At 41.6% G+C, this 24,565-nt stretch overlaps 1 protein-coding gene across 1 annotated transcript in view; it reads right to left on the bottom strand.

The window, feature by feature from the left end:
• The window catches only part of si:ch211-26b3.4 (connector enhancer of kinase suppressor of ras 2), a 46,586-nt gene that overhangs the window by 21,286 nt on the left and 735 nt on the right, over nucleotides 1-24,565 (bottom strand). Inside the window, exons 2-8 of the mRNA XM_026358658.1 lie at nucleotides 14,545-14,708; nucleotides 9,994-10,196; nucleotides 9,356-9,443; nucleotides 8,203-8,244; nucleotides 3,640-3,759; nucleotides 2,317-2,376; nucleotides 2,107-2,175 (exon numbers count right to left, since the gene is read on the bottom strand). Coding sequence (XP_026214443.1) covers nucleotides 2,107-2,175; nucleotides 2,317-2,376; nucleotides 3,640-3,759; nucleotides 8,203-8,244; nucleotides 9,356-9,443; nucleotides 9,994-10,196; nucleotides 14,545-14,708 — 746 coding nt within the window. The remainder of the gene's footprint in view (nucleotides 1-2,106; nucleotides 2,176-2,316; nucleotides 2,377-3,639; nucleotides 3,760-8,202; nucleotides 8,245-9,355; nucleotides 9,444-9,993; nucleotides 10,197-14,544; nucleotides 14,709-24,565) is intronic.

Here is a 24,565-nt window from a genome sequence, read left to right as displayed (position 1 = left end):
GTCAACACCAAACCATAATCTATCAAAGCTAAAGATGCCACCAACAGAGGAAGGTAGAGCTACTGCACACCACACTGCCCCAGTCACCCTGACATAAAGGATAGCTTAGTCAGAGTGGTGGAATCTAAACAAGGAACTGGCTGCAGTGGTTCCTCATGATTCAAACCAACCTGCACTCATCAGGTCATTGATTGGTAACATTTGTCCAGCTACAGGAGGTGTCCACATAGACCACCACACAGAGATGTTCACACACAGAACTGCTCTGACCTTATTCCTAACATAATGATAACCAGCCTGTGTCACCCTCTAGCGCCCTGTTTCTCTTTGGCCTCATTCAGAACGCTGGGTTCAGCCAGTCTACATCAGCAACAAGAGCAGCAACAGAAGAAGGATCATCTCTGTATTATCTGTCCTGGTTTGTCCGTTGAAACCAAAAGATACGAGATACTAATGTTTGTACTTGAATGTTAACCACATATTAAAAAATAACACATTTGTTTTTTCGTTTGCAGGAACAATGTGTGAAACTTTCACCTCAGTCTGAAATTAAACACAGAGCCAGTCCTGAGCAGAGCCGTTCTGTAGTGCAAATACACACAGAGCGAAGAGAAATGGGTAGAGGCCTACCAAAATAATAACAGAGCATAAACTGCTGCTGGAGAGGTTTTTCAAATCCCTGGGGTCTTCATTATTTTCCCAGATGCTATTATCTCCACATAATTATGTTGCCTCTTCAAATAATCAGTTTGTTATTTGAGCAAAATCCACATTTTACCTGAGAAGAGACGCGGAGTGAATCCAAACAGTGAATCCCTGTTTTGAAGTGGGGCTCAAAGAGAAGCTTGTGCAGAGACATGAAGGCAGCACTGTTGCTAAACACAATGGGACAGGCCTAAATAATGATTCTATAATGTAATGAAATTTGTTCATTCAATATTCACACTAATCTAATTGTTAAATATGGAGCTTCACTAGATAAAATTATCAGCCGGGATGTTGACAGAGAGTTTGTTGGTTGTGTGTACGCATCTTTCCTTCTCAGCAACTCGATTTAGGATAGAGACTTCCCTCTGCTGCTCTCCCCCTTCGCTTTTCATCCTCTTCCTCTTCTCCCCAAGTCCCTCTTTACTTCCTTCTCCCCCTTTCTGCCTCGCTTTCCCAGCTCTGCCTCATCCCAGCATCCCTTCACTGCCTCACCTCCCCTTCTGCAACACACACACACACACACCTCTCTGTCTCCCCCAGCTTATCTCCTCCCCTAGGGTGAGGGATCAGAGTGGTGAGGGTCTAGCTGAGGGAGTAATAAGGGGTTGGAGCTGAGAGCCTGGCAGGGTGCGATCTGCACTGTCACCCCGAGGAGAGAGAGAGAGAGAGAGAGATAACATGCAGCTCCCTCACGCGTCAATCAATGCTGCTCCCAAGCGCCTGCATGCAAGCTTTCACATGAGCAGCACCTATCAAGACATACAAGAAAATGCTTACAGAAAAAGCACACGAAAAAATCTACACACAGACACAAACTGTTTTTTCCCCCCCTCCTCCCTTCAGAAATCTCAAATAAATGCTGGAACAAATCGTTTGTGCCAGAGCTGACAGCACAGGCAATAGATAGTGCGCTCAATCACATGCTCTCACAAGGCACTGTTCCATTTAAAATGGCTGCCCGTTTTTGTGCCTCCCTCTGATGTGATGAGTTGAAGGCAAAAATACAAGTTATTGAAGTCTGAAAGTGGAACAATGAGTTCACATTTCAAATCAGACGCCCCCTTCAGGGGTTTCTTACGACAATGGGAACGAATTCCGGAAAGAGTGAGCTGACAATCACACTGGACCGAACAAAGGTCTTATAACAATCGTCCTATAATCTGCTCTCGCAGCAAGCTTAATTAGCCTACATAGCAGCAGAGGCACAGGGTAGGAGGCACCACAGGGTGCTGGCCGTGGTGGTGGCAATGGTGGTGGTAGCAAAGGTCATACTCCTTAGCAGCTCCCCATCAAAGCAAAGAATGGAGAACAACTGTTTGTTATGCTCATAGTGGAAACACAGGGAAAGTGCATGTCCTGTTGTTGTTTCTGACTCCAGTAGTGGGTTTTCAAACTCACCACTGTCTGGTGGTTGACTTGGATCACCTCATCCCCTGCATGGATCTTCTTACACTGGTCTGCTGGAGACTGCGAAATAAGAATCACAAGACAAAAAAACGAAAATGGGAGCAAACTCAGGAGATGCTGAGGAATGGATTCACGTTGTTATACTGAAATGTGAGACCCGGTGGAGAGTCAGGCGTCCGGTTAGGTGAAACAAAGACTCACATTCTCTGTGGTTCCGGTGATAACGTGTAGACCATCATATGTTGATTTGATATACATCCCCTGAAACAGAAGCACACACAGGCAGTATAATATTAAGATGTGTTTGTGTATCTGCATCTCCATCTGTGTGGTATGGGTGGACATATTCTGCTCATATTTAAATTACAAAGATTAAGTCTTCCCTAAGTCGTTGGCGGGCCAAGACTCTCCAGAAGCAGGCTTCTCCCTCTCCTACTACTGGAGTTCGTCTTTCAAAACATACTGCTTCACTTCATGTTTTGATGATAGCGGTGGAAAAGTCTCTCTAAAATGCTTTTGGTCCAAAATCTCCCATCCTCGTTCACTTGCGTTGACTTTGAACTATGCAGTGTGTGATTCACCACAACGTTATCCATTCAGTCACCCCTTGAGCTCAGTATGAAGGCATCTGTTTTTTTATGGCTGTTCAGGCAGACTGTATATTCACACACCTTGAATATTTCATTATTGTTCCCATGCAGTTAGGTAAAATGGACTATCATCACAGCCCTGAACTGCTTTGGAAAAACAGCCCAATGTCAATATTCTAATGAAAACTTTATTTGGATGTGGTTTTTGTTAAAAGGTCAGCATAACAATGGCCTTTCAGTATTAAGATAATATGGAAAACATTGATGTTGAGGGAGTTTGTCTGTCAAAACATGCTAATGCACCGCATCGAAATAAAAACTTTACTGTGGAGGTGAATTCTCTGTGACTTCATCACTATAGTTCTCCTCTGCCACACTATAAGCCCTTTCAAATGTAGATCTTATCACTGCAACATATGATACCCAATTACAGCATATGTCAGTGTCATATGTCAGGTGTTTTGACATGTTCCTGCTTCTTTCAATTAAAGGATTTCTCTAATCTCGTGTCTACAGCGTCTCAGGTTGAACATGGAGATAATTACACATGCTTTTATTCCATTCTATCCAGATCTTTGCAATTCCCTCGTCACTTGTCTCGGCTATACATCTATGGATCATTTACAAAATGGTCCAGAATGCTGCTGCTGTGCTCATCCAGATCCACCAGATTCTCATCATTACTTTCACAGCCCTCCATGGTCAGGCACCTGTGTGCATTAGCGATCTGCTGCACCCTTATCTAACCAGCAGGGGCTTAATGTCTTCTGAGCAGGCTTGCTTTTGAGTAGTGACTACGTTTATCCCTATCTTATATGATTATTTTATCTTATTGTATGTTTTAGTGTTGCATATTATAGCTAGTAAAGTAATTCATTGGTAAAATAAAAATGTGGATAAGTGCAGCTTTAAAACAGTTTGTGTGTGTCTTTACCAGTCCTTCGCTGGGCATGATGCTGGTAAGATGGACCACCTCTAAATGGGCAGACTGAGAGACCAGCGAGTCTGATGACAGAGAGATGATATGGTCGCATATCCCTGCTAAGGTCTTGCACTGGATATAGAGTTGGAGGTAAAGCGAGAGAGAGAGAGAGAGAGAGAGAGAGAGTGACAAAAAGAGAAAGAAAGTTATTGAGATTGGTTTTGGTCCGCGAGGGATGCTGTGACCTAGCTGGAGGAGGTGAAACAGAAATCATTTCATCAGATTGTTCCACATCAGTGCTTCCATCACTCCAGCACACAAACTGTTTCCTGTCACAGTCTGTCCACAGGCATGCCCATAAGACACCGTCACAGATGGAACAACACATCACCAATACCAGCCAAGCCCGAGGTGGCCAGATGACATTTTCTAACATCTAAATTACAGAGCACAGATTTCATTTGTTGTTATCAGTAATCTTTTGCCTTCACATCAACTGAACAAGATCAGACACGTAGTGAAGTGCTGGCATTTCTTACACAGCACTTATGTACCGTATATTATCCCATTTGACTGCATCTGAATAAATATATAAAAAAAAAGGACAGCTTCAGTTTGCCTTTGTTCTAAATAAACCTTGACTGTTTTTCAGGCTATTTGTCTGCTTGGTCACGCGTGCAACTTAATTTATCATCAGCAACATCTCTGCCTTCTAATCTTGGCCCCGACTGACTGCAGTGGGCTTACAGAGACTGTTACCCTGGTTCTCCTGCCTCATCACTGCACACATGCATGCAAACACACTGGCACAGAAATGTGACACAGCGCACATCTAAGGGCGTACGCGGCATTCGCATCCTCGCATGCAGCGCGACAGTGATGAACCCTGCGGAAAGTGATCTTCTGGATTTCAATGAGAAATTACCAGTGAACACAGGAGAAATTGAACGCACGCAAACGCACGTACGACATGCTAGCACTCACACTGCACACAGCAAAGCTCGGAGCCTATGATTCATTCAGTGTGAGAGAAAAGGTGGAGAATCTTCAGTGAGCTGTCTATGTGGGGCTTATGCTCCTTCTCTATGTGTCTCACTCAGACACACACACATACACTTTCATCTTTTTCTGGGTCATTTAATCGAACATCACACTTGTTTCTGTTGATACAGTAAATTTATCCTCTAGTCAACGTGTAACACATTACATGTACACAGACACCAAAAGACACTGCAAGCTTTTATTTGAAAAAAGAACCGAGAGGAAGTGGAACACATGCTGACAAAAAAGAGGGGGAAGAAGGAACAGTACAGTAATGCTGCCTATAGAGCCATAAATACCATCTGAAGTCTCCAGCTGGAAACACACAGAAAGTGACAGAGTTGTGGTTCTACGTGCGTCTTTCTTTGATCAAATAATATTCTTGACCTGAGATTAACACAGGGCAGAGATACAAAAGCCCAGTCACCAGAGCGGAGACGCTGAACTCTCTCAGCTCTCAAACACCCAGCCTTGATCTGACACTAGAGAATAAGAGCGCGGATTAAAGGGAAGTTGACTTATATTAGCCCTGCACCTTCCTCATTTTTAACCCTCTCTCTCACATTCTTCTTCCTCATGCACTCACACATTTTCTGTCGTGCACGTGCGCATGCTGCCACAAGTGGATAGTTGAGACGCAAGGAAAAGACATAGAGAAGGAGGGGAAAAGGATGAGAAAAAAAAAAAAACAGCGAGGTGGGAGGGAGAGACAGGGAGGGACGAGAGAGAGAGAAAACAAGGGAAAGGGAAAACACACAACTAGGACAGTCTTATGTAATTTCTCTCATCCTTATGCATGCATGCACATAAAAGCACACACTCATACACACTTCATGCTCCATCAGACACACAGACTCACACAAGCTCATATCTTATCTCTCTTTCCCCGTCTCCCTCTATCTGTCTCTCTCTCTCTCACACACACACACACACACACACACACACACACACACACACACTATCCCTGTCCATGTGATTGCTGCAGGCCGTAGTCTAGAAGAGAGCAGAGTAGCAGTGAGTTTTGCATTATTGAGCAGAAGCTGACAAACGTACAACTACCACTACAGTAGCTACAGCAGAAGTGGCCAGAGCATTGAACAGTCTCTGAACCCCATGTTGGATAAACACTGGAGGCACACTGACCAGGAGACGTTCACATACAGTGCTGCTTGGAAATTTGGAGGGCAAAGTCCTAAAACTAGATAAAGGGAAACACAACCAGACAAATGAGACATTACACATATTCATTTATCCATAGTGGAAATTGAATTAATTGAAATTGATTCAATCTCTTATATTTGTATGTGGCAATTGTGTGAGTGACTGTTTATTAGATCATCCATTTTTACTTATGAGATTTAGCCCAGTCTATTCTTTTTATATCTATTTCTTTTAGCAACAGCCTGCCTTAGGTCCTCCCATATCTTTTCTACACGAATAAGTCCAGTACGTTTCATTTCTTGTGCTGTTACTGTGCTGCAAAGAGTCCCTTAAAGATTCACACAAAGTGAAAGTGACACTGTACACATTTCTCTGGACTATGATGTGCTTTTGTAATTTAGATGAGAGAAATGATGCCGTTCTCATATGTGTACAGATATGATGCTTCAGCCAGGAGATGATTTGCTTGGCTTAGCATTAAAAAGAGAAATGGGAGAGACCTGGCAGCAACTTGTCAGGTTGTGGTTTTATGATGGAATCATTCGCTTGAGGAAAGAAGACAAATAAATAATTCTGCCTACAACCTGAAATTGTCTTTTCTATGTGCTGGTTTTTATGTGGATTAGAGATGGTTTGCTTGGTTTTTTAACCTTCAGACAGAGCTGGGCTAGTTTTTTCCACCTGTTTTTAGTCTTATTGCTAAGCTAAGGTAATCATCTCCTGGCTCTTGTTTCATACAGGTATTAGAGTGTCATCGCTCTAACTCTTGGAGGAAAAAAAGCAAAGTGGAGTATTTCTGAAAATGTCAAGTAAAATAAACAATATCTTGTAAAAAAGAAAAAAAAAAACACCCTTTCATAACTCTCCAAGTTATTTGATAATTTGCAAACCTTAATGGTTTAAATGTGTATCATTTATGTGTATCATTCATATTTAAAAGACTACTTCAGTCTTTATGTCACTAAACAATATAGATAATAAAACAGTTATTATATGTGTTATTATATCACTGACATATGACACATTTGACAAGTCAGCCATGAAAAATACACAGTTCTTAGATTAATTATATAAAACATTATTTTGCGATCATTAATATCTAAAACACATGGTAAACAAGGATCAGTAAAGAGGCAGCATCTAAAAACAAACACCATTCTCTCACTGCATGCTGTCTCCCTATTTCACACATAAACCTCCCACACATAACAGACTTAGTCATGTGTAGCCTTTAGTCTGGCACCCGGTGTTTCTTGTGTGTGTGTGTGTGTGTGTGTGTGTGTGTGTGTGTGTGTGTGTGTGTGTGTGTGTGTGTGTGTGTGTGTTTGTGTTTGTGTACGTGTGTGCAAGCATGGGAAGAGCCATTTAAATATTTGTATTTGCCTGATGTCACAGTCCTGTGTCATTAAGAACAGAGGTAAACGACGTGGCTCCATGAGTAGAAAGGGTGGGAGGCTCTGTAGCAGGAGGAGACCAACACCTCAAAGCTCCTGATTGGTTTTGTTGGTAGGATGTGCAAAATTAGCATAATATTATTTGAGATTTACTATATATTGACAGAACAGAGTAATTTGAGCATTTTCAATGGCATAAAATCAGATGTTTGTCTGTGAACTCCCCTCTACCAACATTTTATTTGGTTTCCTCCACGTGACCTTGAGTGGCAGCAGGAAGTGTCCCAGTCCAACTGTCAGCCCGGATCAGACACTTGCACTTTAACATGCTCAACTTCATGCCATAAATTTCCTCCAACACACACACACACACACACACACACATACAAACAGAAAACACTAACAAACACATGCAAGCACACATTGTTTAACTGTGTATTTCTGCAGTTTGTTCATAATGTTTTCACAAGCAGAATAATTACACCTGCATCATTGGAGCACAAAGAATATGTCCAAAGTACGATTTCACTAAAATAATGGTTTGACATTTAGGGAAATTCACTCACGAAGAGTGCCCAGAGTTAAATGAGAAGATTGTTATATGTCTGGTAACTGTATAAAAATACAAAATACAGAGGTGGAGACACGTGCAGCTTAGCCCAGCAGAAAGACCACAAACAGAGGGAAACAGGCTGACTCAGTGTACAGGTAGCTAAATCAGCCTATCAGCACCTCTAAAGGTCACTAATTAACACATTATGTCTCAGTGTGTAACTGACAAGTTGTCATATACCAGCTTTGTTTTTTTCTTTTCTTTTTTACATCCATGAGAACAACAGTCTCGCTCCCTGTGGCTGATCTATCCATTTAGTAGTTATCGTAGTTGAGCATGCTATGGCGCTTCTTCCCTCTGTGACGGAAACATTCAATCCTTATTGCTATTTTAAGAAGAATTTCAGATTTCCAAACAGAAACTTACCACATGGAGAATCTTATTCTCTGTCTCATACACAGTGCAGTCCTGTAAAGGGAGAAGAAGACAGGAAGAGAGAAAAGAAGCAAACGTGTGATGGAGAAAGCATCAATGCAGACATCCGCGGAGAAGCTCAAATATCTCCAAATTTAACAGTCAGGAGAGAAGGGAACAGGAGAAATGAGTCAGCTGTTTTTTTTTTTCTAAGCCTTCACATTATGTACATTACTTTACAATCCTTGCAGGCTAACACAATGACTTGACCGGTCCTGGGTCCCCTATGCTGCCTGGATCTTAATGAACTTCTTCAGGATTTCAAAACTTCATTATTTGAATATGACAGATTGTTGTTTAACGACAGCTGATAGTTAATCTATTTCTGGGAAAGCTGCCCAGGAAATCAACCAGATGTGCATGGTAGCAGTTAATTCGTCTGTTTGATGCATTAATGCAGACAGTGTTGCCACCTTTGTCTGTCTCGTTGCACCTGGTTCATTTGGCCCATTGTGGATCTGTGGTGGCCCCTTTCTCTTTCCTCTCCTCTGGCCCTTGTAAGAGGGGATGGGTGTTATCTGCTCCGCTCCAGGACTCACTCTGGGCACATGTACAAACCCACTCTCACACACTCTCTAAGCGGGCTCTTACAGGGAGGACATGGATGTCGTCCAGGACAGCAGACATAGTTTCTGTCCAAACAATGAGTATTTCAACTGTGTTAGAGTGTGTATGCATGCACCTCCAGTTTTTTTTTTGTTTGTTTTTTCTTAATGTGCATTCCTGTGTGTAAGTGCACATATTAACATAAGAGAGTGGGCCAGATGTGGAGCAGCAGAGATGTTAGATCTGTCAAGGCCTATAAGTTAAGCAGGGGGTGAGATCTAATATTGAATCAATAAGTACGGCTGTTACTGAGAACTACTCATCACACCAGCTATGCCGCATACAGCCTCTGGCAATAGACATACGTTTCCTGGTCAAATCTATACAAATGAGGTATAGACCAGAACAAGCTCGATCCATTCAAATGTTCCCAACACTCCCTTTAGTTTTGCTCTTTCAGTTCAAGTCATGACCTTTATAACATGGGTGCAATAAACTTGTGCACGATGGTCATTTGTGTGATTTTTTCCGCCCTGGGAGTGTGTTTGTGTATAAGCACCTGTTGTACGATGGTAGTTAATTCTAGGCAGAGCTGCACGATGTTGTTCTTCAGTAATGAATACTCTGTGACACTGGCAAAAGGAGACCTGAAACGAGCAATAAAACAGAGTCGATAATATGACAAAGCATCGGATATCTGTTAATACATTATTTAAAATGAGGTTTTCATCAAATTCTTGTGTCTTTCAGAAATAGAAAATGTAGAATAGTGTTTTTACTCAGGAGTGAGAAAGGACTCCATAAACCACACTTAAGCACATAAATGAACGTGAGCAAAGCCTAAATATAGTATTTTTAAAAATCATAGTTGGTTTATATAGTTTTAGTTGTTTCCATTTGTTGTTTTCCAATCATCTATTTGCTAACAGTGTGGTTTTATAAGCCATGAGAGGGCAGTGAGGGAGAGAGCAAAATAAAAGCCAACGCTTCTCTCAGAGCACTCGAGCAACTCATAAAGACAAACAACAATATTTGGTTTTATATTGTGACTAGGAGGCTACAAAGCTCTAGGATCGACCAGAGCTTAATGTTGCTTTATAACATCTGCTCTTTATTCTTTATAGAATTAGGGACAACAAATCTGTCGTTAGTGGTCAAATGATGAAATTCATTTCCACTCTCAGGTGTGATGCCTACCTGTCGAGCCAGGCCAGCAGGTTCTTAGCTGCACCAATCAGATCCACCACTGAGGTAAGGAAATCATTGGGTAGCCTCCGGGAAGCTCGTCCGTCGTAGTGTCCGCCCCTCCGCCTGCCCAGGATGAAGTTCTGGAGATTTTTTGCAGAGGCATTCAGCTTGTGGGACAAAGTCCGGAGGTTCTCTGTCTCTAGGCCGTAGTTCTTAATGACAAACAGAAAGATTATATTAAAAAGAGCAGAAGAAAGTTTAACTGAAGTTCTTAGGAAGCAGTGATTTGAGGTTGGATGGGATAAAGGGGCTGATAAAGGTTAAGAGAGGGTTGTTGGGAGTTAGATGAGAAAATTATTCTTTTCTCTTTGGGGTAAATATGAAGCTTGAGATAGGAGGCAATTAGCCTAGCTTAGCACAAGGACCAGAAGCAGGGGGACACATTTAATCTATCTCCGTCCTGTGGCAGAAAAGACTTTAAAAACTACTAAATTAAAAGTGTTATCCATTATAAGGAAGGTTTAGGGTCATTGGTATGGTTCTTGGTTATTGTATTTTTTTTACTTTGAAGAACGCCAGCCTGGCTAAACATCAAATAAATGTCAATCCTCAAATTTTTGGTAAAAAAGCAAATTAATTAGTGCATTAGATGTAAAAGCAAAGTATACAATATGATTTGCAAAGGATATAATGTACTTCGTACAACATGTACATTTTACTCAACCCCGGATAGTGATGGTCACTTAGAATTACTATTTATTACTTTTAATAACAATTAGCATTTTGATAAAACATCACACACATGTCTACAGGAACACTGAGCTGGTTGAGTAGCCCATTACTGCACTGTGACCCTTTTAAATAAACACACACAGACCCACTGAGCCACATTGCGCTCAGCATCACTAGGCACCTCCAGTCATGTCCTGCCTGACAGAGCCTGATTCCTGCTGACACACACACACACACACACACACACACACACACACACACACACATACCATCATCTTTGTATAGTGAGATGCGCAAGCTGAGCTAGACGTATCTATTCCTCCTCTGCCTCTAGATCTCTTCTACACAGTCACGACCACAGCGACTACAAAGCAAAGAGGGTTTCACAGTGGCAGCAGAGTGAGAGAGAACTGAGGGAATTGAGGAACTAAAGAGGCAGAAGACAAGAGGGAGAGAGAGGAGGAGAGAGGGCCCAGCTATGCATCTCACTGAAACTGGGTCATGCATACACTGTGTTCTGTTTAATCTTCTGTATTCCGTTGATGTATACATGAACTTGAGGCGTACATGTTTGCACAGCTGTAATTAGGCTGTCCTAGGATTCACTCTAAAGCTGTGTGCGGCTCTCTCCAGGGGACAGAGTGCTGAGATGAAGTGGGGAGGGGGGGGGGGGGGGGGGAATGCCCTGTGTCTGAATGACTGTGTGTGTGTGTGTGTGTGCATGGAGAAAAGAGGCAGAAATAATTTGAGCAGCGCGTGCATATGTGTGTGTATCAAATCAATACAGTAAGAGGGCGATGCCATTAGAGCGAGCTCCCCCCCTCCAGCTTTACGTCGATGTGGTTGCCATGGCAGCCATGTGTAGAGTGGCCTCTCCACTTTGCTGATATTTCAACCATTGTTCATCAGTGTTTTATTAAGCAAAACTAAGATGAAAACTATTCACGTCAAAATCGCAACTTAGAGCGAAGTGTGACAGTGGAAAAAGAGAACTGAGAAATATATGTATTCCATTTTTTGTCACTGTACAGCTAAAAGATGATATGAAAGACAGACAAATGGATGAAGTAATTATCATCTTATTGTAAAGTCTTATTTAGCGACCTCAGCACAACAGAGGGACATGGACACCGTGTGTGAACAAATAATGAACCTTTGCCACCAACCTCCACAAACACCTGTAGCCATGGTAACTGTGCAGCGCAAAGATGCCAACAGCTGTACTATCAAAAATACGCATGCTGTGAAAAAACAGCATCAAAACTGAAACTAACATTTCTTTATTCATTTTGGTGACTAAAATGAAAATGGAGGATTTCCCCGTATACTATCTTAATCACTCTTGCTCTACTGTAAATTCCCATTCATTATCTGTAAATGTAAGCGTTAGCAGGCCATTTAAGACAACATATGACTTCTATTAATCAACAAATATTGATTGTGTGTGTGTTTGTTGCTTTGAGCTGGGAAGATCAGGGTTCAATTCTTGACTGATGTGTTTTTTGCATGAGTGAATTTAAATTTTTTTTTTTTTTTGCTGCAGGGTTTTATTAAAACTAATCTTCCACAGAAACCAGTGCTTTTTTTTCCCCCACTGATTCTAAGAAACATCTATTTTTAGGTCAAATGAGGGCCCGAAATTATAAAACACAGTCTCTCTCCAGCTGCATAAAACTGAACTAATTATGAAGTCGTGCATGATGTGATTTGTCTATACTGACTTCTTTTTGAATGTTCAAAACAAAGTGTTTTAATTCAGCAAGTGTTCCTCTCGAAGAATTTTTGTTTAAAAGACCAACAACCAAAGCACTGTAGAACATACAAAGGAGGAGTCTAAAAAGATTAAACTCAGTAAAAAAATTATAAAAACGTATGGATACACAACTGCACATCATCCAGAGCCAAGGGCATGAGTGATAATATGGAATGGTACATAGGCAAATTCAAATATCCAACAGGTTTTTGACAAGCCAACAAGCTTTTTCAAATTTTCTACTAGACTCTGTAGACGTATGTCTTATGTCTAATTAGCTTCAGTGTTCAAATCAGGTTTAAAATAACTAAAAATATAAGTTATTACTGAAAAGTTACATGAAGAGATAAAGACGTGATTCTGTTTGTGAGAACTAAAACAGAAGGAAAGAAGAACTGGGAAACTATTAGAAACACAATAAAGCTGGCTAATCATTATCACCGGGGTTGCTAGAACTAAAACTGTTTGAGAAATGTTTTAGTTAATAAGCAGAATTCGTCTGTCTATCTTGTCTGTTTGCCCAGCCTTGACAACTTAAAAGTAACTTGAGTACACTGACACCTGTGTCTGTGTCGTTTACGCGTGTCTTTCAGTTCCGATGTCGGGATGAGTAGTCACTTTATTCTCAGGATATGCACATTTCTCAGCACAGCTTGCTGGAAATTCACTGCACACTGCATACTGTAGATGCTAGGGGCAAAAATGCAATTGTACAGACATAAAAGAAGAGACTTTTTCACATTTACAGCGAGTCTGAAAGTCTCAGTCAGCGCTTGAAACTTGCATTGATCCAGGGCCACAGAAGCTTCCCTTTTTTATCATAAAGTCATAATGGTTGAGCCAGGGGAACCGGGTTTATGATGGATTATATGGCTGACGACAGTGAATCGTCCTTTATTATCCAAATATGCACAGTCTACAGGTTCTATAGAGCCGTGTCCCTTTGGTACCTGGGGAGCACAGTTAATGAGGGGTAGGCGATCAGTGGAGACAGCTACCTTAAAAGATCATTCTGTTTTATTACAACTTAGGTCTTATTTCTATCACTTATGATTAAATCTATTGACGTAATTGATGAGATCTGGAAAAATGGCAATGTCACTATCAGGGCCCAGTGGAGCAAAAAGATGAGCAATGGCAGATTGTAATTTTACCATTTCTGTTAATCTGGCTAACTCTGGTCTTTGTTTAAAACCCGACTGTTGTTTTCTCAGATTAGAAATGATCATAATTAATGCACAGCGTTATTATATCTACGAGGAATCATGACAAAAAGTTATCTATCAAAACCTCTCAGCAGTAGTTTTGGTCAAGATTTTTGTCTACCTGGCATCTGTAACTGTGTGTGCGTGCATGTGTGGTGTGTGTCCTGTTTCAGGACGTATGGTGATTGCTGCTCTGGGACACTCATGCATGCTGGAGCATTTGAATGAGATGAGGTGCTGATTAGCACACTCACACTCATGTACTCATGCACACACTGACACACACTTTCAAACAGCCCCAACTAATCCAGCCATGTGTGCTGGTGAGATAAGGTGCATCCTGCCTACTCTTTCTACATACTCTCTCTCTTTCTCTTCCTCTTCCTCTCACTCTCCCTTCCTCTTTTTCTCTCTCTGGGAGAGTAGCACCTAAATCTCTCTAATTCTCTAATCCTGAGCAGGACCACTGCACATTCAGTCAGCAGTGACCGAGGCAGTACACACAAAGCAGGGTCCAAATGATGGAGAATATTTCTAGCTATTTCTTCAGCCAATATCGATTAACGGGTGGTGGAAAGTAAACAACAACGCGTTTTTATATAAATATCTCCACCTATGAGAATTTTTTTCATGGTCTCATTAAAGAAAACGATTCCTGCAAGTTTGGTTCTCTTCAAGTCATTTTGGCAAAGAGAGCAAAACTTATCATGAATTGAAAATTCATTTTCTTTTTGACTAGTATGGTAACCTGTTACAACCTCCTGTCAGTTTCAGGCCTCCATAGTTTAGGCTCATGGCAGTCAAATACACCCTCCCCCCCAAGTGTCGACTTAGAGAAATAAGATTAGTAAGCAACAGAGGCTGACTGACCAGGGCACAGAGGAGGTCGACAGCTTCCAGGATGAGCTCCTGATGTCCTATTCTGGTGACACCCAGCTCCTCCAGCTCCTGATGGGTGATGTGCAGCAGCTGCTCTCCGCCCATCTGTTCCCGCTCAAAACTCTTCACGTACTGCTGGAGACAGTCATCCAGACCTGCAGAAACAATGGACAGATGAAGTTTAGCATGTGCTGAGGCTTCTATCTGCTAACATGAGAAGCCCTCTGGCTGACATAGCCTAGAAAGACTCCACTGTTTGCCTAATTAGTTTTGGGGAGTGTTTTCTTTCCCATTCAGAAATGAGGAGCTAAAAATGAGTAGGAAATATTGATCATTTGCTGCGTTCCTGTCTGTCATATTGCAGACTGAATCCCTGTCCATTTGGATGCAACACAGACTTTTGGCATGAGCGCAGACACCCACACAGCAAAAGCTTGCCTCATGCTGCCAAACAGAAATAAAACACCAACCTAAAGCCAGAGATCTCAGTGCTCCATTGGCAACTTACTGTCACCTACAAACACATGTTTGCACTGTTGGTGTAGCTTTTCAATATCTGACGATGGCTGTTAGCATGCCAGGATAAGATTTCCTTTGAAGTTACTGTTTTTATATACAAGATATTTTATGTATTTTATTGTTTTTAATTGTTTTTAATTAGAGTATATTTCATGCCCATTCTGAGTGATTAGGGGTGTATCAGAAATATACCTAGAACGATGTGAATAACATTGACTTTCCACTCCTAAGCTGTGGCTGCCTGCCATGAAGAGAGCCAATCAGCTGCACGTAGATGTGGTGGGTCCGGCACACTATTGATCAGTAAGAGCCTCAGGCTTTGAACCAAACAAAGTCAGCAGAAAGCGTACCTCCCCACAGACTTAATGAACAGGCCTGCTACAAAATGAGCACACACACACACGCACACACACACACACACACACACAAACTCACACAGCTAAAACACACAGAGGAAGCAAATCGCATGCACACGTACACATGAATAAAGCCACAGCAGAAGCATGAAGAGAATCCTCTGTCCCTCTGTGAATACACACTTCCAAACACAATCACACATACAAATACAATTACAACTGCTGTTGTTATTTAGGGTCTTGACGCCTCTGTGGAGACACGTTGTTAAAGCTGAGCGGAGCTGTGAGGAAAACACTGATGCCCAAGGGAAGCAATGCTGACAGAGAGCAGACAGTGTGGTAGCACCTTAACACAGTCACCACACATACAAGCAAGAGGCATCTTGCTCTTAGCATGCCACGGGACATAGACAAAATATAAGCCTTCTGTTGCTCTGAGTAACACGAACAAACAATCCTGTTATATACAGCAGAGCAATTTTAAATCTATTGCATCAGTACGATTCTCGGCGCTGTAGCAACACTAGTGAAAATTGTGTAATGGAATTTGTTCCCAGTGGACAAACCCCGATATCCCATTTGTTAGCAAGTGTTTCACATATAATATTACACTGTTATCACATGCAATTATGTGGAGAAAGAAATAGTAGCTGGTAACTATGTGCGTTTACTGGATACTGAACTTTTGCTGCACATTTTAGTCCACTCCATTTTTTTTTTTCATTTAAAATTACTCACATATACTACAAAACACAGTCTTCTAAAATACTATGCTTAGTTGTACATTGAACTGCAAACCTTGAAAAACTACTACTCACACATTAATGCACCGCTAATATAAAAGTAATATAACACTTCAGACATAATATATGTTTACTTGAAGTGGCTATAATCAGTACTTTTTAATAGGAAAATGAAATAATGACACTGTGAAATACCTGAATCTGCAGTTCCTCTCAGCTTTATTGAGTTTCAGCACAGCACTTTCAGCTATCGTCAGTTGCAGACTGTGGCTTTAAGTAAAAATAAGAGAAATGTGACTGGTCCGTCCCCTGCTGTAACTGATTTTTCTGGCCACTTGAGGGAAGTGGAAACAACAATACACAGTATATTGCTATATCAGCTGATTATTTACAAGTCTAACAGCATTGATTTTTTACCACCTAGTGTATGTACATCTGATATTCACCAACTCTTAGCTACACTGTATGCTTTTGGTCCATACTAACTATCAGGTGACTGTCTGGTTCACTAGTTGCTACGTGCTCCACCAGCACACATACCAGCTCATGTTAGTCACTTTGCTAATGGGATATCCTCACACACACACAGACAAACCTCTTAGCCAGTGACAGCTGCCATTCACTGTCAATGGAGACCTTGTGTAGTCGCTCTGTACGCCCCACTGTGTGACACAGAGACAAAAGCACCCCAGCGACGTGACAGGGAAACATTAAAGAAAGCTGAACATGAAGCAATTGTGCTGTGATGGAGTTCAGCAACAGTCAGTCAGGAATATCTTGATTCCAGCAGAAACCAAAACAGGGAGGCCAGGACAGAACAAGAACATCTGCTTTCCTGCACTCCACCAGTCTGCCCACAATTTCAGGTACTCATCATTATGAAATTACAATATATGAAATGCTCCAAAACCTACTAATGAAGCGGAACTAATTGAAGTTCTCTGATTTGTTAGAAAAACTTTTCAAAGAGAATATCTCTGTACCTCTGACAGTGCTGTTCAAAGAGTCTGGGCATCAAGTTGCTTCAACAGCACTTCTCCAACTCAAGAAGAGGTTTAGGAACGTATTTGTAGTTTTTTTTATTTAAGTATTATCACATGAGTGTATAGAAACACATGTTTGTTTCTTAATGTGCATTAGTGGTCTGAATATCTGATCACATGTTAATGGGTTCTCATTATTATTGCATTGAATACAGCTCTGCATTTTACGTTATATTTAAATTAGGCCCTTTTCTTTCCATGTGGATGTACAAGGTTTACTACAGTGCGAAAATAGCCTACTAGCCTAATAAATCATCACAAGTGTTGACAGAGACATGCCCAGGTGGACTGAGGTAAATGGAAAAAAAACTCCTACACCTAGTAATGAATGTAGTATTTCTAAATAGGTGGCTCCTCACTGTGAGAAAGACATGAGAGGAAGAGACCAGAGATGAAGTTTGTTGAAATAGACGTCTTTATGTTGATACCAGAGCGAAGTGAGCCTTCCACTGCAAATTAAAGCCTCCTTCTTTCTCTCTCTATGTCCTTCCCCCATGTACACCCATGACTTACTTTCAGAAGCTTGTCTTAATAGTGGACTAACGTCTTCATAATGCAAATGTAATATCTGACTGTTGCTACAAAATGATGGCAGTTTATCTTCATCACATACTTAAGGTGCAGGTGCAGTTGGAAAAAGTGAAATTGCTTTCTCGCAGTTATTAATCTAGTTGCCACTTCGGTCTTTAGTGGCGATCCTCCTTGTAAATGTATGTGGTAGATAAGATACTGACTGTCACGCCTGCAGGAGCGCAGAAACATCCACATCCACAGACACAAACAGGCATACATTCATATATATATATATATATATATATATATATATATATATATATATATATATATATGTGTGTGTATACATATTTATTCGCAGTGTGACACACAGCTGCTAGCCAATCACATGCGTCAGAATGTCTGCCCTAGAGGACAAACAGCTGATCTTGCTTCATCTGCTGAGTTCATATGGCAGCTGGAAATAGCACATGGTGCACACAAGCACACACACAAACTATCGAACACACAGGGGTCAGGTTCACCGGTACTGCACCTCGCAAGAGAGAGAGTTAATGATGTTGAAGTCATCAAGGTGTTATTGGTCAAGATCTGCTGCAGTTGTGACTTCATCTGACTCCTGCTTTACAGATGCCTTCTCACATCAAAACTGTTGACTGTGCTCACCGTGACTGAAGGAAAGATGAAAACTGACCTTACACAGTGAGAGCGAAACAAATCCTAGTCTGCAAGCAGCTGAACTAAACACAAAGTAATTTTGTGTGAGTAATGTCAGAAGTGTCTCACTGTGTAAACTATAGCTTCTGCTATAGTTTCCCCAGAGAAAGCTATACTGGCTGCAGAGAAGAAGATATTTTATCATAGCTTAACCACAGATAGCTGAAACTGTGCTTACACCAGCTTTCACAGTGTGCGGAATCACTACAGTTGGAGCTGCTCGTGTAGTAATGGCAGGCATCACTAATGTGTTTCCTGTAAATATAGTTGTTCCTGTGGGGTTTCAGGAGCTTAATATTGAAAAGTATTTGCTGAGCAAGGGAATTGCCTACAAATCTCGAATGTTTTTGCACTTTAAATAGCCCTTTGTAGCACAAATATGTCAAACTGTCAACAGTGTCTTTTTATCCAGTGTCTGAAAAATGCATGCTGCACGCAACGTTGTTACTCACAACATAACACACCTCAAAGACGCCAGGTTTTTGCTTTCTCCTGTGCTGAATGTGAGACAAATGTGCAGTAATTTGAGCGACTAATTTTGATGTAGTTCTATATGAAACACTTAAAGGTCAATGGATCCCAACCATCACTGAATCCCGGTGTGCCGAGGCCTGAGCTAGCATCTCATGTTGACAGCTTCATCCACATTTCATGCAATTCCCTGCACTTTCCTGAGCAAAATAAACTCCTTCCCTTCAGAAACACAAGGGTTGCCAAGCAACCAGAGCAAAAGAGGCCTCGGAGCAGAAGTGAGCTGCTGCACCTCAGGACCTAGAACTGATGCTAGGCTAAGGAGCGCACATACACACTATAAATACATACACACACATGTACTGTAGCCTCTGCATGTGTCCCACATACTCAATAAAAGCTTGTTGAAGGCCACAATGAAAAAAAGAACTACAGCTGAAAATGGCTCAAGCTCAAACGCTTTTTTATTGTATTGCATAAAACTTTCATGACTTTGCTGCTTGGCCATTAACATCAACTTAAATCAGACTGTCAAACAGCTTCTTTTTCCTCTGAGACCATGTTTGGGTCAGAATGGAGCCTGTGCTAAGAGCAGCAGCAGGCAGCAAAGATTCTTGTCCCGTCGCCTTGCCCCCATCTGTGAGCTTCCAGCTAGAGTAAGTGCCTCAGTGAGTGCGAAGAAAAGAGACAACACTCAAAATATTCCTACTGTGAAATATTCATCACATCATGACAGAATATTCTAAAGACCGTGACATTTTAGCTCCTCGGTATATGAGCTTTCAAGTTCGCCACATCCTCCCCTCTGAAACCCAGCTAGCAGGGAGGTGTCGAAAGGCAATCTCAAGGAACAGGAGGGAGGAAAACAGGGTCAGCCAGGAAGCTGCAAGGAGTTCTGAGGCAGAGCTCGACTCTGAGGGTCTGTCTGACCTCAGAGAATCTAAAGTGCCTGCAAATATAGTTGAAGTCTCATAATATGTTTACATAAATTTTACCTCACGCGACCCAATTCAGGGAATGCGCTACTAACTTTCCTTCTTCAGAGTCCACAACTTTATAGTTTTGGTTCAGTCTCATAGCTCACATCAGCAGTTTCCAATCCCAGAAACCAATGAACTAACAACTAATACACAAAATTACAATTGCATTTAGGGAAAGACACATCTTTTTTATCAGCAGTTGATAGGCAGTAAAACAGAGCCAGAAGTCAAATGGCAGGACACCACCTCCAAAGTCACAACGTTGTTCTGCATCATCCGGATGTGTAACTAAGCAACAGCTTGCTGAGATTCGTAAAAACAGAATCAACAAAGAGATTTTAATTTGTGTTAGCGTTAAGCATGCCAACGAGCATTGCTTTATCGTAGTAGCACTCCTGACAGCTAAGCTAAAAGAAGAAAGAAAAACAGGACAACAGGTGCAAAATCAACCCAGTAAAAGACATACGACCCTCCACACACACACACACACACACACACACACACACACACACACACACACACACACACACACACACACATACACACACACAGGCTCCTCTGTCCAAACAGCCGGATGGAGCGGGTGCTTTGATATGATGCCCACTGCATCTCCCATTCTCTGCACCGCGCTACCATTGCCTCATCTCCTCTAGGCCCCCCCTCCCCTCTTTCCCTGTCATGCCCGCCCCTGCTCTCTGCACCCTCCCTCATTTCCTCCCCAATTTTTCGACTTCTCAGCCTTTCGCTTTCCATTTTATTTTGTATCTCTCCTGTCGCGTAACTGCATGCCTCGCTTTCTTCTCTGTCTCTGCACGGGGCTATAAAAAAACACAAGGGGAAACTCTGGGGTGCGTGTTTATACGTGTGTGCACACACATACACACCTCACTACGTGTGTGAACGAGGCAAACAGGAGGCACATAGGGCATTTGTGTGTGTTACTGCTTCCCCATCTTATGACATGTGCTGTGACTCCAACACGATCAGATCTGGTTTCCATGACTACCGATGCCCCACTTAAAGCTGCTGCTCCAGAGTTTGTGTGTCTATGCATATGTGTCAATGTGCACACATACATAGTCTAATATGTGGTGAGCATGCAGTGAAAATGGGCATTCATTTTTGAGTGCATGCCTCTGTGTGCATCCATACGCAGCAACTGCAGCTCTGTTTTCATTTGTGTGTGTGCAAATGGAGGACTGGAGGAGTTTCCACAATGTGTGTGTGTGTGTGTGTGTGTGTGAGATTCCCCATAATAAGGCACGCTCTTTAATCTTTAATGTAACTGAAAGTACAAGCACACTGTCAGAGCCAGGGGGAGCGTGTTTTCCAACACAGCCTTCTTTACCATGTCAGCAGGGGACTAAAGAAGGGGACGCAGTTTGAAATGGTAGCACGCCTGGGCTACAACACAGAGAAGACAACTACATAACATCCATGTGATTATCATAACAGCAGTGTTTGTTGTACCACTGCTACACATTTAACATTTCCAACAGATAAACTTCATTTAAATTTGTACATCTCATGATCTCCGTCATTCACAGTCATGTGCACTGTTACACAGCACCTTTATTTATAGATTTTTTTTTAACACATCAGCCCGCGAAGAGGAAAAGAGAGATTACTGCAGGAAAAATGAACTGCTGTATTCATTTTCCTGTAAACGCCTGCATCAGCAAGCTGCCGACACCGTGCAGCAGAAGAAGGAGAAGTGCATTTTTCTTCGCATGTTATAGCGCAGAGCCACACGCGTCATACTTTACACATCAATTGCGTCTGAACACACCCGAGAAGCTACATACCCTCACACAAACACACATGGAGGAAACTCCTCTCGTGTGGGTGTTCAAATCAAAACAAACGCTGATGAGTCATCTTTCTGTGAGCCTCACCACTGTTCTGCTGCTGGAGCAGTCCTTCTACAGCAGCATGAGCTACAGTACAGTCCTCCTGGCATGGTAGCTAGCCAGCTGTGTCAGGTTCTCTAGATAGGACAACAGAGGATTCCATCTTCCTGTCCCATTTTCTTTCATATGAGAGAAATGGCCTGGTGAAAGCTTGATATTTATTTAATTTATTTATTTATTCATTTATTGGACTGGTTAAGATTGGATTCCTAGAACGTGCAGGTTTTTGCACACATATTAGTTCAAGCTCATGATTTCCTCAAGACCAATGGAAAATAAGTTTTGCTCATTTAGAGGTGTAAGAATCTACTGCACACAATGCATAATCAACCAAAATTTGTGGTTGAAAGTAGTTAAACGCAGCTGCTTGAGTCCTGTACTTTAGCAGAATCACATGTATATTCACTTTACTGCCCATTTTATGTTAGTTTACACGTTTGCTCCACATTACATATTAACCCCCTTATAGCTAAACTTCTTAAACTTACTAAATACTAATAAGTAACATTTAATTTACAAAACCTATAATCATTTTAATTTTTAAAATGTCAATGCTATAAATTAAAATATTCAACTGTACATTAGTAGCTACAATTATCCAAATTAGCCCATATCAAATCCATTCACAATGCATATTTTTTTTTTATTTGGATATACAATCATTTAAAATACTTTACATTAATTAATATTTTACATTTTGATATTATCATAATATTATAAACAAGGGAGACAGGGGGCATTTGTTGATCTCTCGCTTGTTTATCGTCATGTCTCTACTGGTGCTGTCTAGTGGGAACATTAAATAGAGACTTGATTCAACAACAAAACAATAATAAATAACAACAATAAAATAGTGCACACAATTCAGCATGTCATGAAAGATTGATAAATGAAGGAGAATGATGACCAGGTTCACGAGGAGTGAAATAACATCAATAGCAATTTGCCTCAAAGATGCAGGTGAGGATTAATGTTTGCAATCAGCACCCATTTGTCTTCTATCTGTGTTTACTTAAAGTCCTTTTGTGGTAAGAAAGAGAAATCACTAAAGTACCTCTAAAGAGGGTCTCAGTGCCACTGCTGCCTGAAAATGGCACAAGACTACAGGATCAGTGTGACAGAGATGAAGAGCTTCGAGAGACAAGGCCAAAGTCAAGCTTGTGTAAGCGGACAGCTTAATACTGGCCTTTTGACTTTTACTTTAGTGGTTAGAAAATAAGATCTGAGCATAAGCCTGCCATTGAGGGTCTCTGTTTGAAGCCCCACAGGAAAAGGAAGGCAGCTTTAGGAGAACAGGGACAACAGTGGGAGCTGTTGGCGAATGTCTAAGAAAAAAGAAATCTGAACCTTAGCTCTTCATTTATAATAGACCATGACTCTTTAAAAGAAAAACACACGCACGTGAGAAGGCAAATAGTGGAGCAGTAAAAGGATGAAATTATCCTCCTTTACTGATGCCAGACCCAATGGGTTCTTTGTTTGTATTACATGAAACTTGAAACCTGAAACTTACATAGGTTTGTATCTAACATCTTTATATGCTGTCAACTTCAAAATACACCAAAACGTTCTGTTCCTGTTCCTGTGATGTCATCACAATTTGAGTTTGGGGAACCAGACTGGGAAATACTAAACTGGATCTGTTCCCAGACAAAAACAAACATGTCTGTTTTTACCCGTCTGCCATGCTACGTATGCAAGTGTAGTCATGAATAGCATCATAAACCACCAATAACAAATGACTCTGTGTACCTGACCTGCTAAATATAGCTTACATATAAAATATTATTCATTCTACTACACTGTGTGTGTGTATGGCATTTAAAAAAACTCCAAAGCCAAAACCAGCATTTCTCTTGCATTTTCACATTGCAAAACTCTAACCACATTTGGCCTGTTACTAACCTAATCTCCAATCAAATTTCAACTGGGCCTCTCTGAACAGAGCGTGAACACTCCACGGACTGTTCACTTGGAAAGCTTTAACTCCACTGGCTGCTCGTACGGTGACTGAGAAGAGCAATTATAAAATCATAATCACATTATAATGTAATGCATCCCAAACACTTTCTGGTCAGGTCCCCTGAGAGTCTGTCAACCACACTGACTTCTAGTCTGTGGGATCTTGAAACAGAGTGGGCAAAATGGAGTTTAAAGGAAAACTACTGTATGTGTAAGTAATACAGATGCTCAACCCCAGGCGTCAGGGAACATTACATTTAGGTTTGAGTCATCACACAAGTAGTGATTAAGTCATTCTCTTAAGTAAAGGGATTGCAGACACCCTCCCCACTTCCATTGTCTGTCAATAGGCCTACCACAGTTTGTGTCACAGCTCTCTAGCTGACCAGAGTGTGTGAGGACAGCTCCCACTACCACACACACACACACACACACACACACACACACACACACATGATTATTGATTACTCATTCATACTGTCTGTTTGAAAGGACGGATCTCGCCCCAGCAAAGCCAGCAACCAAAAAAAAAAAAAAAAAAAAGCGAGTGTGCTCGGTTTGCCTTATATGGCAGGAGGCGCTGCGCTGTCCACGGTGCTGAATCTGACTGCACGCCTGGCACTGGGGATGGGGGGTGAAGAGCAGGGTGGGTGGGTGTAGTGGAGGAGGGGGGGTGGTGGTGGTGGTGGTGGTGGTGTGCATGCAGCTAACTACATTAATCATACGCGCGCGCGCCCACGCACGCGGGCTCATATACAGTGAGTGGTGACACGGGCATGTGCCAGTGAGTGAACAAAC

The sequence above is a fragment of the Anabas testudineus genome, chromosome 10, assembly GCF_900324465.2.
Source record: "Anabas testudineus chromosome 10, fAnaTes1.2, whole genome shotgun sequence".
Classification (NCBI taxonomy): Eukaryota; Metazoa; Chordata; class Actinopteri; order Anabantiformes; family Anabantidae; genus Anabas; species Anabas testudineus.
The sequence above is the reverse complement of the archived record's forward strand: the minus strand, read 5'-3'. Positions and strand labels throughout refer to the sequence as shown.